Genomic DNA, 12,275 nt, shown 5'->3' with positions numbered 1-12,275 from the left:
AAACCGTCTACACCTCGAACTTTTTCCCCTATCACTAGAATTTCCTGTTTAAGCAATACAAGAAAATTGTGTTTAACTTTCATATTATTATCTTAAGGATAACTCGAAATTCTAATTTAATTGAAATCAATGATAAATGTGCTATTAGCGTTATTCTCTTATGTATGATGTAAGCACATTTACTAATAAAGTCATGTACCAGCTATGTAATTGTTACTGATAAGTGGCTCATATCTAATAGGTTTATCAGTTACCACTCACTAACGACTGGTATTATCCACAAACATACAAATGATATAATACATAGATATTAGTGCTCCGTGACGTTTAAATGAGACGTGTTTATGAGATTTTTTTGTTATTATCCGTAATTTCGAACATTAATACGCATGCCATGTAGGTACTTGGAAAACTTTAAAAACTTAAATTTTATACTTTTGTAACTGTATATCACAATCATTGAAACAGTTTTCTCGAAACCTTGAAAAAAATATGATAATCATCAATCCCCGGAGTTTGTTTTATATTAAAAACTTTAGTTTCTAGTTGATGATAGGCCACGGGTAAAAAATTTACATGAAAGAAGGTTATCTGTTTAACATTTTTCTACTTTTCTGCATTATTTAATTTATCCTTTGGGTGACTACACATTACATAGAATGCTTCTATCAAAGTAATTTATAAAAGACCTAATGACCGCTGGGGATATAATAATGTTTTCTACGATTTTTCTTATGATTACTGTTATTATTTTTTTTTTTTTTTTAAGAAATTTCACATTTGTTTAAATATATAAACAATTTTTTCTACTTAACTTTAATATATATCTAATTTTACAACAATATTGACTAAAATATAAGTGTACTATTTATTTATCACTATTCAAAAAAATGTAAATTAAATAGCAGCTATTTATTACAACTTAATACTTAAATAATATAATTGGTTGAATATTACAATAAGAGATAATATAAAATACCAAAGTACAACTGATGCTTTTTGCACTACCTCCAGACTTTTTTACACTTATTTAAAAAAATGTTGATTGTATTATTTGAGCGTTTTCAAGAAAATTTTAAATAGATAGCACCTATAGATATATTAAATGCATGTAATCACTAAACTTAGTGTCTTATTAAAGATATATTGATTTATGCAAAGGTTACAAAGACAATTTATCTGTACAGAGAATGGTTGTTTTGATACTAATAATGAGTTTATCTAAACTATTATTATTATTATCTCTAACTTAACTTTATTTTAAATCATTCTTTGATTATAAAATAAATATTCATAATTTTAAAATTTTAAATTATAACATCTCGTCATGCCTAAGTATACTTTCCATGTGTGATATATAATGTATAAAAGCATTTATCTAAAAATGTATTTTTGATGTTTAAAAAAGTTAAGGAAAATACGAAAAAATAAATATCAAATAACACTTAAAGTTTACTAATACCAAGTTCAAAAGTTTTACAAAATTACCCTCGATTCCTTTAAACTTTAAATTACGGCGTTTAATGCTCAGAACTATTTATTCATTGTTAGCTGTTATACTTAAAATTTTCAAAACAATTTAGTCACTTTATGAAATGATCTAAAATCTACTATCACTTTTTAGTTTATAATATAATATTGTTGAAAAATGATGAACTAAGATGTATTTTAAACGCCATAACTTAAAATATAAACTATAGCATTTCGATCCAATAGACCTAAAGCTAAGACTTAAGTAATGAATATTTATGATGATTAGCATCATACAAGTAAAATACACTTTATTATGGAAATGTCAGTGTCTTAAATTTAGTCAACACATAATGAAACACATTGGAGACTTCAAAAGAAATAAGTATTAAGTGGAATGAAAGAATTTTAAATATTTAATGGATTTTATTTTTTTTTTATTCCATAATTTGAATATGGGTAAAAACTTTAAAATTGAATTACTTGTCTTCAAAATCATGGAGCTATACATGCATAGTATTCATGAACAAAATATGTCTGAAATAAATTATGTACCTTTTCACTAAAAAATAAAATAATCAAATACTAAAATATTTAAATATTCTATTATTGCAATACTGGTACAGCGTTAACATATATTAATTCATAAACAAAAACCATTTTTTTCTTCGTTGTGCGTCATTACGGAATGAAGGAAGGAAATGATTTATTATGGCAAAGATAAATTAATAACACTATAGCTACTACGCAAGTATGTTTCCGGTCTTGTTTTAATTTTATTTTCGCTGATAGTTATAAATTTTCATACTCATTTAATAGGGACGCTAACTTATTGTTTAAAACAAATGCAATTTTTTCCGACTTAAGGTGAGAGTGTATTCGGTATACGGAATAAACGTGAGTTGCTATATTATTGTTTTGCGTACACGCCAAGATAATGCTTTCAAGAGGCACCTACGGCTTTTGCATACCTATACCTAAACCTATCTGTGTGGTAGAGTGGAAAACTGAAATAGATAGTGTTGGGTTTTAGTGTTTAGAGAACCACCCCCCTTCCGTGCATCTAGCTACACAAAACGCCGAACAAACAGTTGATCAATCAACAACAGCAGCTGTACTCGATTCAAGTCCCGACGTCGTATGGTCTAATGGAGATACAAATGTATTTGAACAGTATGATAATAATGAAAACCACGACGGAGATAAACTGACCAAAAATATAAACACAAAACGTACAACACAGATATATCTGTGATTAAAAAATAATTAATCAAAATCGACTTAATTGTGATACAATAATGAAAAGAATATGATTTTTTTTTATTTTAAAGGAAATTATAAACAATTGAAAATATTATTATTTCAGTATATAACACTGTAAAAATTAATTGTTGGCATTCTCCTTTTTTTTCTAGCTTTTTCTTCATTTAAAAATTTTAATCAATAACTATTTACAATTATTATAATTAGGTAATAAAAAAATATATACGCAGATAAATATTAGACTTAATAAGTATAATAATCATAAAATAATTAATTTTATGTTATAATATACGTAGGTAATTAGTAATTATTCCAATACATTTGAATGGCAAATTAATTTCAAGTCGCAGTAGCTAAGCTGGTGTGTTTGAAACGAAATATACTTTAAGACACTCTTTATACCTTTACCTATATGGCTACATGATACAATAGTACTTTTTATTACATAAATATTTTATTGTCAAGGGGTTTTAGATAATAATATACTACTTGTGTAATATTTAGGTAGAGAATATCATGTATTGAAAATTAACTATTTAATGCAGGATGATCGAATTTTAAGTTTAATTAATTTTGACCTCGTCATTACACATTACTTATAATCAATAAGACTGTAGCAAATAGAAATATATGTGTAGATATTATTCAAATAACATATACCTACATTGCAGATCTAAATTACCTTTTCTGGTACTTCAAAGCAGAGGCCAATCCACGTGAACGGCGTACCTATATTAACAGATAATTATGTTCATAATGTTCATAATGTTCATAATATATGGAAATGTTTGGTACCTATATGGTGCGGTGATTTATGTACTTCAAACATATACAGATGTGGGACATCAGTGTTGTTAATATCGTTATAATTCTTGAACTATATAACTTAATACTTTTTAAGAAACATTAATAATGTAGTGCACACGAGAGACCATAAGAAAATGTTCATAACAATATAATAATTGTATATTAATTGATATTTTATAAATCGTGGGTTGAAGATATTTAATTCTTATAGGGGATAGCGATTAATGATTATAGAGTATATTATGGAATGTAGATAGTCAGGTTACGTTAAAATTTCATTTCAGAAATTGGAAATTATCCAAAAATGTTTCCTTTTTTAAAGCCATTATTATTTGTTGTATTAAATATAAATATACAAGTTATTTTCGGATTTTAATTTGTGTTAAAGAAAAAATAATGTTATTACTGTTTATTGTTTAGTACTAATTATTAAAGTTAAGTCAGTGATAGAGCTCAAACATGACAACGTAAAATATGAAATAAATTATTTCATATCATAATTTTACAAATTAAGCTTTTCTAGTATATTCATAATTCATTATATGTATATGTTTTAAAAATGTACACCTAATTCAAACCCTAAAGTAGCTAATATAACACTAAATGTACATGAAAAGTTAGTTAAGGTGTCCGACGAGTCTTTACCAACACTTTGTAAGTGGTTATGTAAATTATATTAGGTATACAGTTTTTTTATAATTTTTAGGGACATCATATTATAATAAATGTTACCATATTATATTGCATTATGAATCATTTTTATTTTTAACTTTTATCAACAATATTGTGTATGAATCATTAACAAATCATTGATTTCTAATTAATAAGCAGTGCCTCCAAAGGACGTTTAAATAACAATACGAGCACACAATAATGGCATTATCTTTTTATATTATCATAAATATATAAACATTTAAGTACTTACCACCCTTAACCAACATAAATAAATATAAACCAATAAATCATAATGTTCGATAAGCTATTGATGAAATTTTTTCGTTAAATATTATAAACATTTTGCATTGTTGGACTTACACTAAATAATGCTACAATACTACATTGGTTAGTAAATCGAGGAAAAATGATTATAATTAAGCTTCGTTATTATTTATTTTACAATTAAAACGAAATGTAAAGGGCAATAATGCATATTTTTTAATTGATAAGAGTATTTTTTTTTTTTAATGTGAAAATATAGCTGATATGCTAAATGTACCAAAACCCAAATGGAATAAACCAAAAAGAATGAAATTTATAGATATTTTACCATTAATTTATTGTTTAGTCAGTTATGAATTCGTTTTCAGTAACAATTAACTTAAATAAGTAATAATTATTGTGATCAAATTATAAAACGAGTTACTTTTTACGTCCTACTGTCATATAAATCATATTGCCTCATTAACTCCGCTCCGGTACGCCTTATGTCATATGAAATTGTTAGCTATTTTTTCATTTTTAAATCTTCATTATTGTTGTACTTTTTATTTCTTACTTTCTAATAAAAATACAAATTCATATAATATTATATTATTCAGTGAAATCAAAATTTAAAAAAAAAATCTAAATAATTATTTACCCTATTAGGTCGATAGTTAAGATCTACGTATGTCGTATATTCTATTATTTCTTTTCATATGGTACATATTTTATGGATGTAACCTATTTTAATGAAACATACCAGTGAGTGTGTTATTTTAATTGTTTATCCACATTATATTTGTATTTAATATCATTAAGAAACCCTAAAATATATACATACATATTACCTATTTATATAATATGTTATATAGGTACCTACACAAAATAACTGTGTGTAAAACGAGTGGGCCATGATGGAGCGTACCATTATCGTTTACAGCACATTTTCTAAGTGTTTTACTGTTAGACGTACAAGAAGGATAAGTCGTCTTACATTATCTACAACAGTGCTAAAATGCCATACTGTATGTATTGTTATCCTCAGTTACATCGGTTTATGAGTTTTCTTGACTTTGCTGAGTTTTATACAGGTGCGTGGAATCATTTAGGTTTTATTGCTGATGACAGACAACACCAAGTAATAAATGACCTCGAGTTAAAGTCTCAATCTAGAGTGTTGTTAATACTTTTTCCGTCTGTCTCTTCTACCCTCCGACGTTCAGAAGAAGGTCTGTGTACCGTCGAATAACGGAATAAATGACTAGGTACCTACTGCAAACCAGTAGACACAGTGACAGAACAGAAAGTTACCAAAGTCTTTTTTAAACCCCAACAGAGTCATTAGAAAAGACGCCCTCTCCCTACCACCCTGAAACGAGTTCCCTTGTATTTTTACCCGGTAACCAGGGTGACCGGATATGGGGAGACGGCGGAGCGGGGAGATCGATAAAAGGGTCGGGAAAGCCGATTTTGCGCATCTGCCCCGTGGCTGCCTTTCCGTGCACTCAGACCGTCGCCGAGCCACAAAGACGTCACATTACATGTAAGTTATTATTATTATTGTTATTATATTTTAATACGAATGCGTACATTTAATGGTCCTTAACATTATTTTTAAGCCAGACATATCTCCGTCGCTGTACAGCGAACAAATAGGTAGCACTATTACATTATTGCACGAATCGTTATCAGTCTTAGGTATAAAACAACAAACAACAATGGAGACAAGCAGTAACATCATGCTACTAACAGTCTTATTTCATTTTAGTTTTTTTGCAATGGTCATGATCTACTTATATACACCTAATGTTATTTAACACAAAATTTTTATAATAAACAATTTCAAACCATTCAGAGTAGTAATATAATAATCCTGTTATGAAGTATTGATCTTTTGACTATTTATTTATCTGAATATAGATGTAAAATGTTTAATACTTTTATAAACAACACAAAGTATTCAGTATCTACTAAATTAGAAAACTAACAATCCATTTGTTCCGTTTCATGAATTCGAATATTTCAAAAATGTATTCATATACCAACTAAATAGTGAAACATAACTGTTAAGTGTTATTGTGTTAGGTGCCTATTTTATCTACAAAAGTTATTGTTTTTATAATTTCATATTATTATTATTATTTGTTTTGATTTATTTTTACAAAATAATACATTAAATAAGACCTTTATAATATAACTATTTAAGTATCTGCCTAATCAATATTTTTCTATAAAAATTATTTTAAATTATGTTTAGTACAGTTATAATAATACTTTAGAATATTTGTTATCATTAATTATTAGTTATTTCTAAATATTTGTTTTGTTATTTATATAAATCACCCCACCTAAATATTCATTACAAAAATAAAGAGTTTTTACTAATGTATAGGTAGGTTAAGAAATACAAATGTATAAGCATTACATTTTAAAATTCTTTAATGAACATGCGGAATAATAATCATTAAATTATTTATAAAACATGAATATTGAGGTACCTATGATACTTTATATTTGATAGGTAACAAAATTATTTTTATAATAATATATCTGACCAAAAATGGGATGCTAACTTGTTTTGTAATAATTTATTATTTATAGATTTGATATTTTTATTTTTATTTTTAAAGTTTTTGTCATATATGATAAACAAACTTAATATAAAACAAAAATAACAAAATATATTATTATCAAAGTAAAGGCCTGTGAGGGAGCTTTAGGGGCTGAAGCCCTTAAATACTATTTCAAAAAATAGTACATCATTTTAATTACTTAATTTACATAATATATTTATCCATTCCTTTTGTCATTCCTAGATCTACCTTTGTTTATAATTCTATTATTATTAATACTATAAATACTAATTTATATTATTATAATAATAAGTGCCTATATCAATGGTAATATGCAAACTCTCAAATATGTAGTTACGATATATTGTATATTGTATACTTGTATAGGTATTCACAAATAAATCAATTTTTATTCTTTAATGTCTAATATTATTTTATATTAAAATTTATTTTTTTATTTTTCTTAAGATTTACAGTTTTAATTTTGAAACCTCAATTCTCTCAAAACAACTAACAATAATTAATAAATGTATTTTTATAATAGACCTTATACTCAGAGCATAAGGTCTATGATTTTTATGCTGTTTGGGATTTAGCCTTAGATTTTAATGTTGTAATAAATATGATAATATATTCATAATTACACGTTTACAATATTATAATGGTATTATTTATTTTGTATGGTTTTTTTCATGATTTTAATATAAACATTTGATATTTTAATCAAATTAAATATCAATTTATTAGACAAGTTAAAATTATTGTAACTAACTAGTAAGCAAAATAGTCGTATTATATTTTTATTTAATGTTATTACCTAATGGCTACTATATTATATACATATTACACAACAATATTATACTTGACATGTAAGCACAAAATGACACATCAATAAAAGTAGTTTTAGTGAAATTAAATCTATTCTATGATTTAGGTTCTGATTAATTATGAAATGTACGGATTTAATTGATTGTAAGCATCTATGTAGAAATAGAAAACTACAAAAACTGTTTTTTTTTAACTAAACGAAACCAAATCGTACAAACACATTGTACACTCCAACCTCTAAAACTGTTTGGCATTAAATGTTTATTATTATTTTTAGTGGGTACTTTTAAAAATGACGTCACCAATGTACAATAGTAATCAAAAACTGTCAATCATCTCCCCCCACTGTAAGCCGATCGATTGTTTCACCCTCGCAACCTCATTTTTCAATAGTCATTTCGCCGGGCAGATAATAGATAGTACACAATATTATTAGACATATATGTGTAATTTCCGTTTTAAGAAATGTGCTCCGAGGGGAAACACAATTTCCAAATGATGTAGACTGTCATGGCAAGTTGATAAATAGAGTTTCACATCAGTTACTACTCCAAAAATGCCTAAAGCAATCGTTTGATATAATGGAATTTACCATCTTCGTAGTATAATAGTATATGACTTTAAGCAAAACTAAAATATTTTTTCAACGTTCTATTTCAGACTTATTGAAAATTATTCCATGCATTTCCAAAATTGTAAAATAAACCTATAGCCTTGGGGAGAACAGTAATAGACTATATACAATATAAAAATATATTTTATTTTAAAAGTTAAGAGTTAGAATATTTTTTGCCGCATGAATACAAATATGGTTTTGACATAAAATAAATAATAAAAGTTGAACGAATTTACGGTTGAAATAGAAAACAACAAAAAGAATTATGACAAGATTTTAAATTGGTATTCATTATTATTCCGTTATCGTACAACAAATGAATTGCAATATAAAAATATATCATTTTTCACTCGAACTAAACTACAAAAACGTTGATATTGTGATAAAATAAAACCATTTTAAATGCCATAGGTACCTATCCTACTGCTGGTATTGCTCGAATTTTTTTTTTTTTTGATACCTAAGGAATTAATTATACTCACTTCGTTCGTTATTAACAGAACACGCAGTCATCATGAGGATTTACTTAATCGGATCAGGCCTGTGTATAGCCACGGTGGCCGCTTGTATGGATGCGACCGGCCGTGAATGCGGAGATCTAGGTCCGCCGCCGTCCATACTGGACATGCCCCCGCCTCCGATGCCTTCGTTTTTGGCCGCCGTCTTGAACGATCAGTCGGGCAGCAATGAATCAAACTCGCCGAACAAAGACATGTTGATGGAAACCAACGAACTGGAACCTGGCAAACCGTGCAAAGCCATGTGCGACACTGATCAAGGGGTGGGATTCGTCGAGTTACCGCAACAAGGTACATGAAGTGTAACGTGTGTGGGGGGGACAATTTTTCAGAACTCGATTCCAATGGTATGCACTTGGTTTTAATTGTTTTGAAACGAAAAGCGGTCATTTGTATTTCTATATCATTTCGTATATGTGTACGGTTTTCGGTACATAATATGTTATCACTTTTTTTTTTTTGTCTGTCATCGAGATGTCCGTCGTTGTGAGTTATAACCGCCAATTTAATCGAACCGATTTAACATAATACATTATATTTACAAAAAGTACAAGAACTTTTAATTATTAACCACGAAACGTCCAAAACTCACTACAATATTACGAAAACTCTTTCCAGGACCTATTATCGAGACGTACTCCTGGTGGATGCTGCTGTCCACGTGCTTGCTCGCAGTGATGCTGATCGGGACAGTCATACTAGTGGTAGTCGTCCGGCTGAGAGAGTGAGTACAAAATATGTAATTGTGTTTGACAAAATACGGCTAAACGCGAGTTGACGAGATCGAAATAGATTTATCTTAATATAATACAATTGTGCTATACACAAAAATCAATTTAATAGACAATTTTTCCAATATTATAGTAATGATTTTATAGAAATGATAATTACTTATATATTGATATCAATACATGATGCGTGCTAGTACGTTATTTATTATCATTTAAAACAATCGATATGATTTGTCTACATCGATTCGTTTCCGGACATTATGACCCATAAAAGACCCTATAATGAACGACAATGGCTATACACTGTGTATTCTTCGTACGTCTTCAATTGGTTAACAGCATAATAATTGCTGATAACATCCCTAACGAGCACTATTTAACAAGCGATTCGTGACAATTTCAAATACATACTCAAACTACTTACGTGAATTTTTTTTTTAATATGTCATCACTCTGGTACATACACTATCGACATAATACACCGTCCAGACTTTGGTTTAGGTCGTTTATACAGAATGTGATGAGCTAATTTTTAACAGATTTTTTTTTTGTCCCATGACACTACTATAATCAATGACACACCTGCGCGTTCTGTCCGCAGTAAGAAACGTTGGAGCAAATCGGACTTCAGCCCGGAGCCAAAGAAAAGCCCCCCGCTGTACGACACTATCGACATTTCGCCGAAGACGTTTTGGGCGACGCTGTCGCCCACGGGCAACATCGACACGACGGCCACGACCCGGCGACCCGTGCACCACCATCCGCAGACGATCGCCAACCCGAACTTCGAGAACGGCGCCTACTATCCGTACGAGCAGCAACACGAGTACCAGCAGATCACCACCATCCGCCGCGCCATGCCCGAGTACCAGACCATCAGACCGCACGTGTCGTCGCCCACGCGCATCGAGCACCCAAACATGCCGCCGCTGAACCTGTACAGATCGATCCGCCGGATTTCCGATCTGGAATCGCCGTGATCCGCTCCGGCCGACGGCGATCGCGGTCCACACGGCGGCGTCGTGTGCCCGCCGCGAGTGTAATAATAATAATATGCACCGAGTGCAGTCACCTGCAAGTATATTGATTATTATGCGTTTTAGAAATCCCGTCGGAGGCCGACGACAACATTAACGATAATTTTATAACAATAATTGCGTCGTTGTTGAGCGTATTCCGCGACCGTTTCCCGAACCCGAGACGCCGTAGGTTTCGTCCAATTTTTTCCCGTTTTACTGTCCCCGAAGTCTTCGAGTCCGCACAATATTATCGTTGCAGTGTCCATTATGCTGACGCAGGCATATTGTAAAAATATTATGATGTGCCCCGTTTGCCCCGAAATCGTTTCAACCGCATCGCGCTCTGTGTATATGATTTACGTGTTTGTATTTGGCAGAAAGAAAATCAATTCCTATAATAGAAACTCTACTCGAGTACAGTCGTTGTTTATATACATAGTCCGAACAAAATATGTTTGTACATAGGCGATAGGTAGTACATAGTATGCATAAAGTACTGTATAATATTATTATGTACATATGTAGAAGGCTTACTGATGTCGCGTGAATCTAAAATGTGTATCTCCCCGAAACTCGAATATTCATTTTTTTTCTCTTATATTTATTATCAACATACTTTTTCGTGTTTTCAACGGATTCAATCGTTCGGAATAATCGCACGACACGGTAAACACGACAATATGAAGAAACGCATTGCAAGATACATAAATCAGCATACCTTATTGTGCCATGTTCGAAATTCAAAGAAATTATTATTTTTATTTTTTACACATCAGTAACTCCCATCGTATAATATATACGACGTAGGGTGGAATGTAAACACCGAATTTGATGTTTCATTTTCGAACAGTGTTTTTCAGCACAATACGTCTTTGCGAATTCGCAAGGTAAAAAATGCGTTTGTATACAACATACTTTAACATTTTGTTACCATTTTGTAAGGTAAAAACTCATGGTTTTTTTTTTTTTTTGTTCTTTTCAAGTTTCAATTTTGATGTATCGGCCCAACCCTCTAGTCCTTAAGTTAAGTACTTTTAGTTGAACAATTACAAGCCGCTGTGCTAATGGCATAATTTAATATCATAGCTGTTGACTATTTTATCCACCGGAAAACGACCGGGAAGACCACACAATATAGATTTATCGTATTGATTTGCGTAGCTGTGCAGAACTAAGATTTCCAATATAGGTACGACGCTCCTTTACCATTATACCTGCAATGACTGAAATATTTTTTTGTACAAATTAAATCTCTTGTCAATACTTTAACGTGCTTATGGTTTTCATCCAAGTTATTTAAAGACTTTATTATTTCATAAATCATTATTATTTAATAATGCCACTTGTAATTTTTGTTTTAACTGTATATGTATTCAGCTGTTATATTGTTTTTGTTGATGTTTTATTTGTTTGTTTGTTTGTTTATTTTTTTCGTAAATTATATTATCGTGTATAAATTTGATATACTTAAAATGAAAACTATAATAGTTTTATACGCATAAGATTATTGTATTTATACGTACCTAGAT

At 29.7% G+C, this 12,275-nt stretch overlaps 1 protein-coding gene across 1 annotated transcript; it reads left to right on the top strand.

Annotated features, from left to right (window-relative positions):
* The first annotated feature begins 5,921 nt into the window (after positions 1 to 5,921).
* On the top strand, positions 5,922 to 11,936 carry LOC111032305. Its single transcript, XM_022312576.1, has 4 exons — positions 5,922 to 6,004; positions 8,979 to 9,287; positions 9,615 to 9,720; positions 10,329 to 11,936. Exons 2-4 carry the CDS (start codon positions 8,993 to 8,995, stop codon positions 10,705 to 10,707), a joined length of 780 nt encoding a protein of 259 aa, XP_022168268.1. The 5' UTR covers positions 5,922 to 6,004; positions 8,979 to 8,992; the 3' UTR covers positions 10,708 to 11,936.
* The last annotated feature ends 339 nt before the right edge of the window (positions 11,937 to 12,275 follow it).

Source organism: Myzus persicae, unplaced genomic scaffold (genome assembly GCF_001856785.1).
Source record: "Myzus persicae strain clone G006 unplaced genomic scaffold, MPER_G0061.0, whole genome shotgun sequence".
Classification (NCBI taxonomy): domain Eukaryota; kingdom Metazoa; phylum Arthropoda; class Insecta; order Hemiptera; family Aphididae; genus Myzus; species Myzus persicae.
This window is presented reverse-complemented; position numbering and strand designations above follow the sequence as displayed.

Coding starts and splice junctions, on each gene's coding strand:
- LOC111032305 (XM_022312576.1), top strand. CDS start 8,993: ATGAGGATTTACTTAATCGGATCAGGCCTGTGTATAGCCACGGTGGCC. Junction 9,288..9,614: donor CGTCGAGTTACCGCAACAAG/GTACATGAAGTG, acceptor AACTCTTTCCAG/GACCTATTATCGAGACGTAC. Junction 9,721..10,328: donor GTAGTCGTCCGGCTGAGAGA/GTGAGTACAAAA, acceptor TTCTGTCCGCAG/TAAGAAACGTTGGAGCAAAT.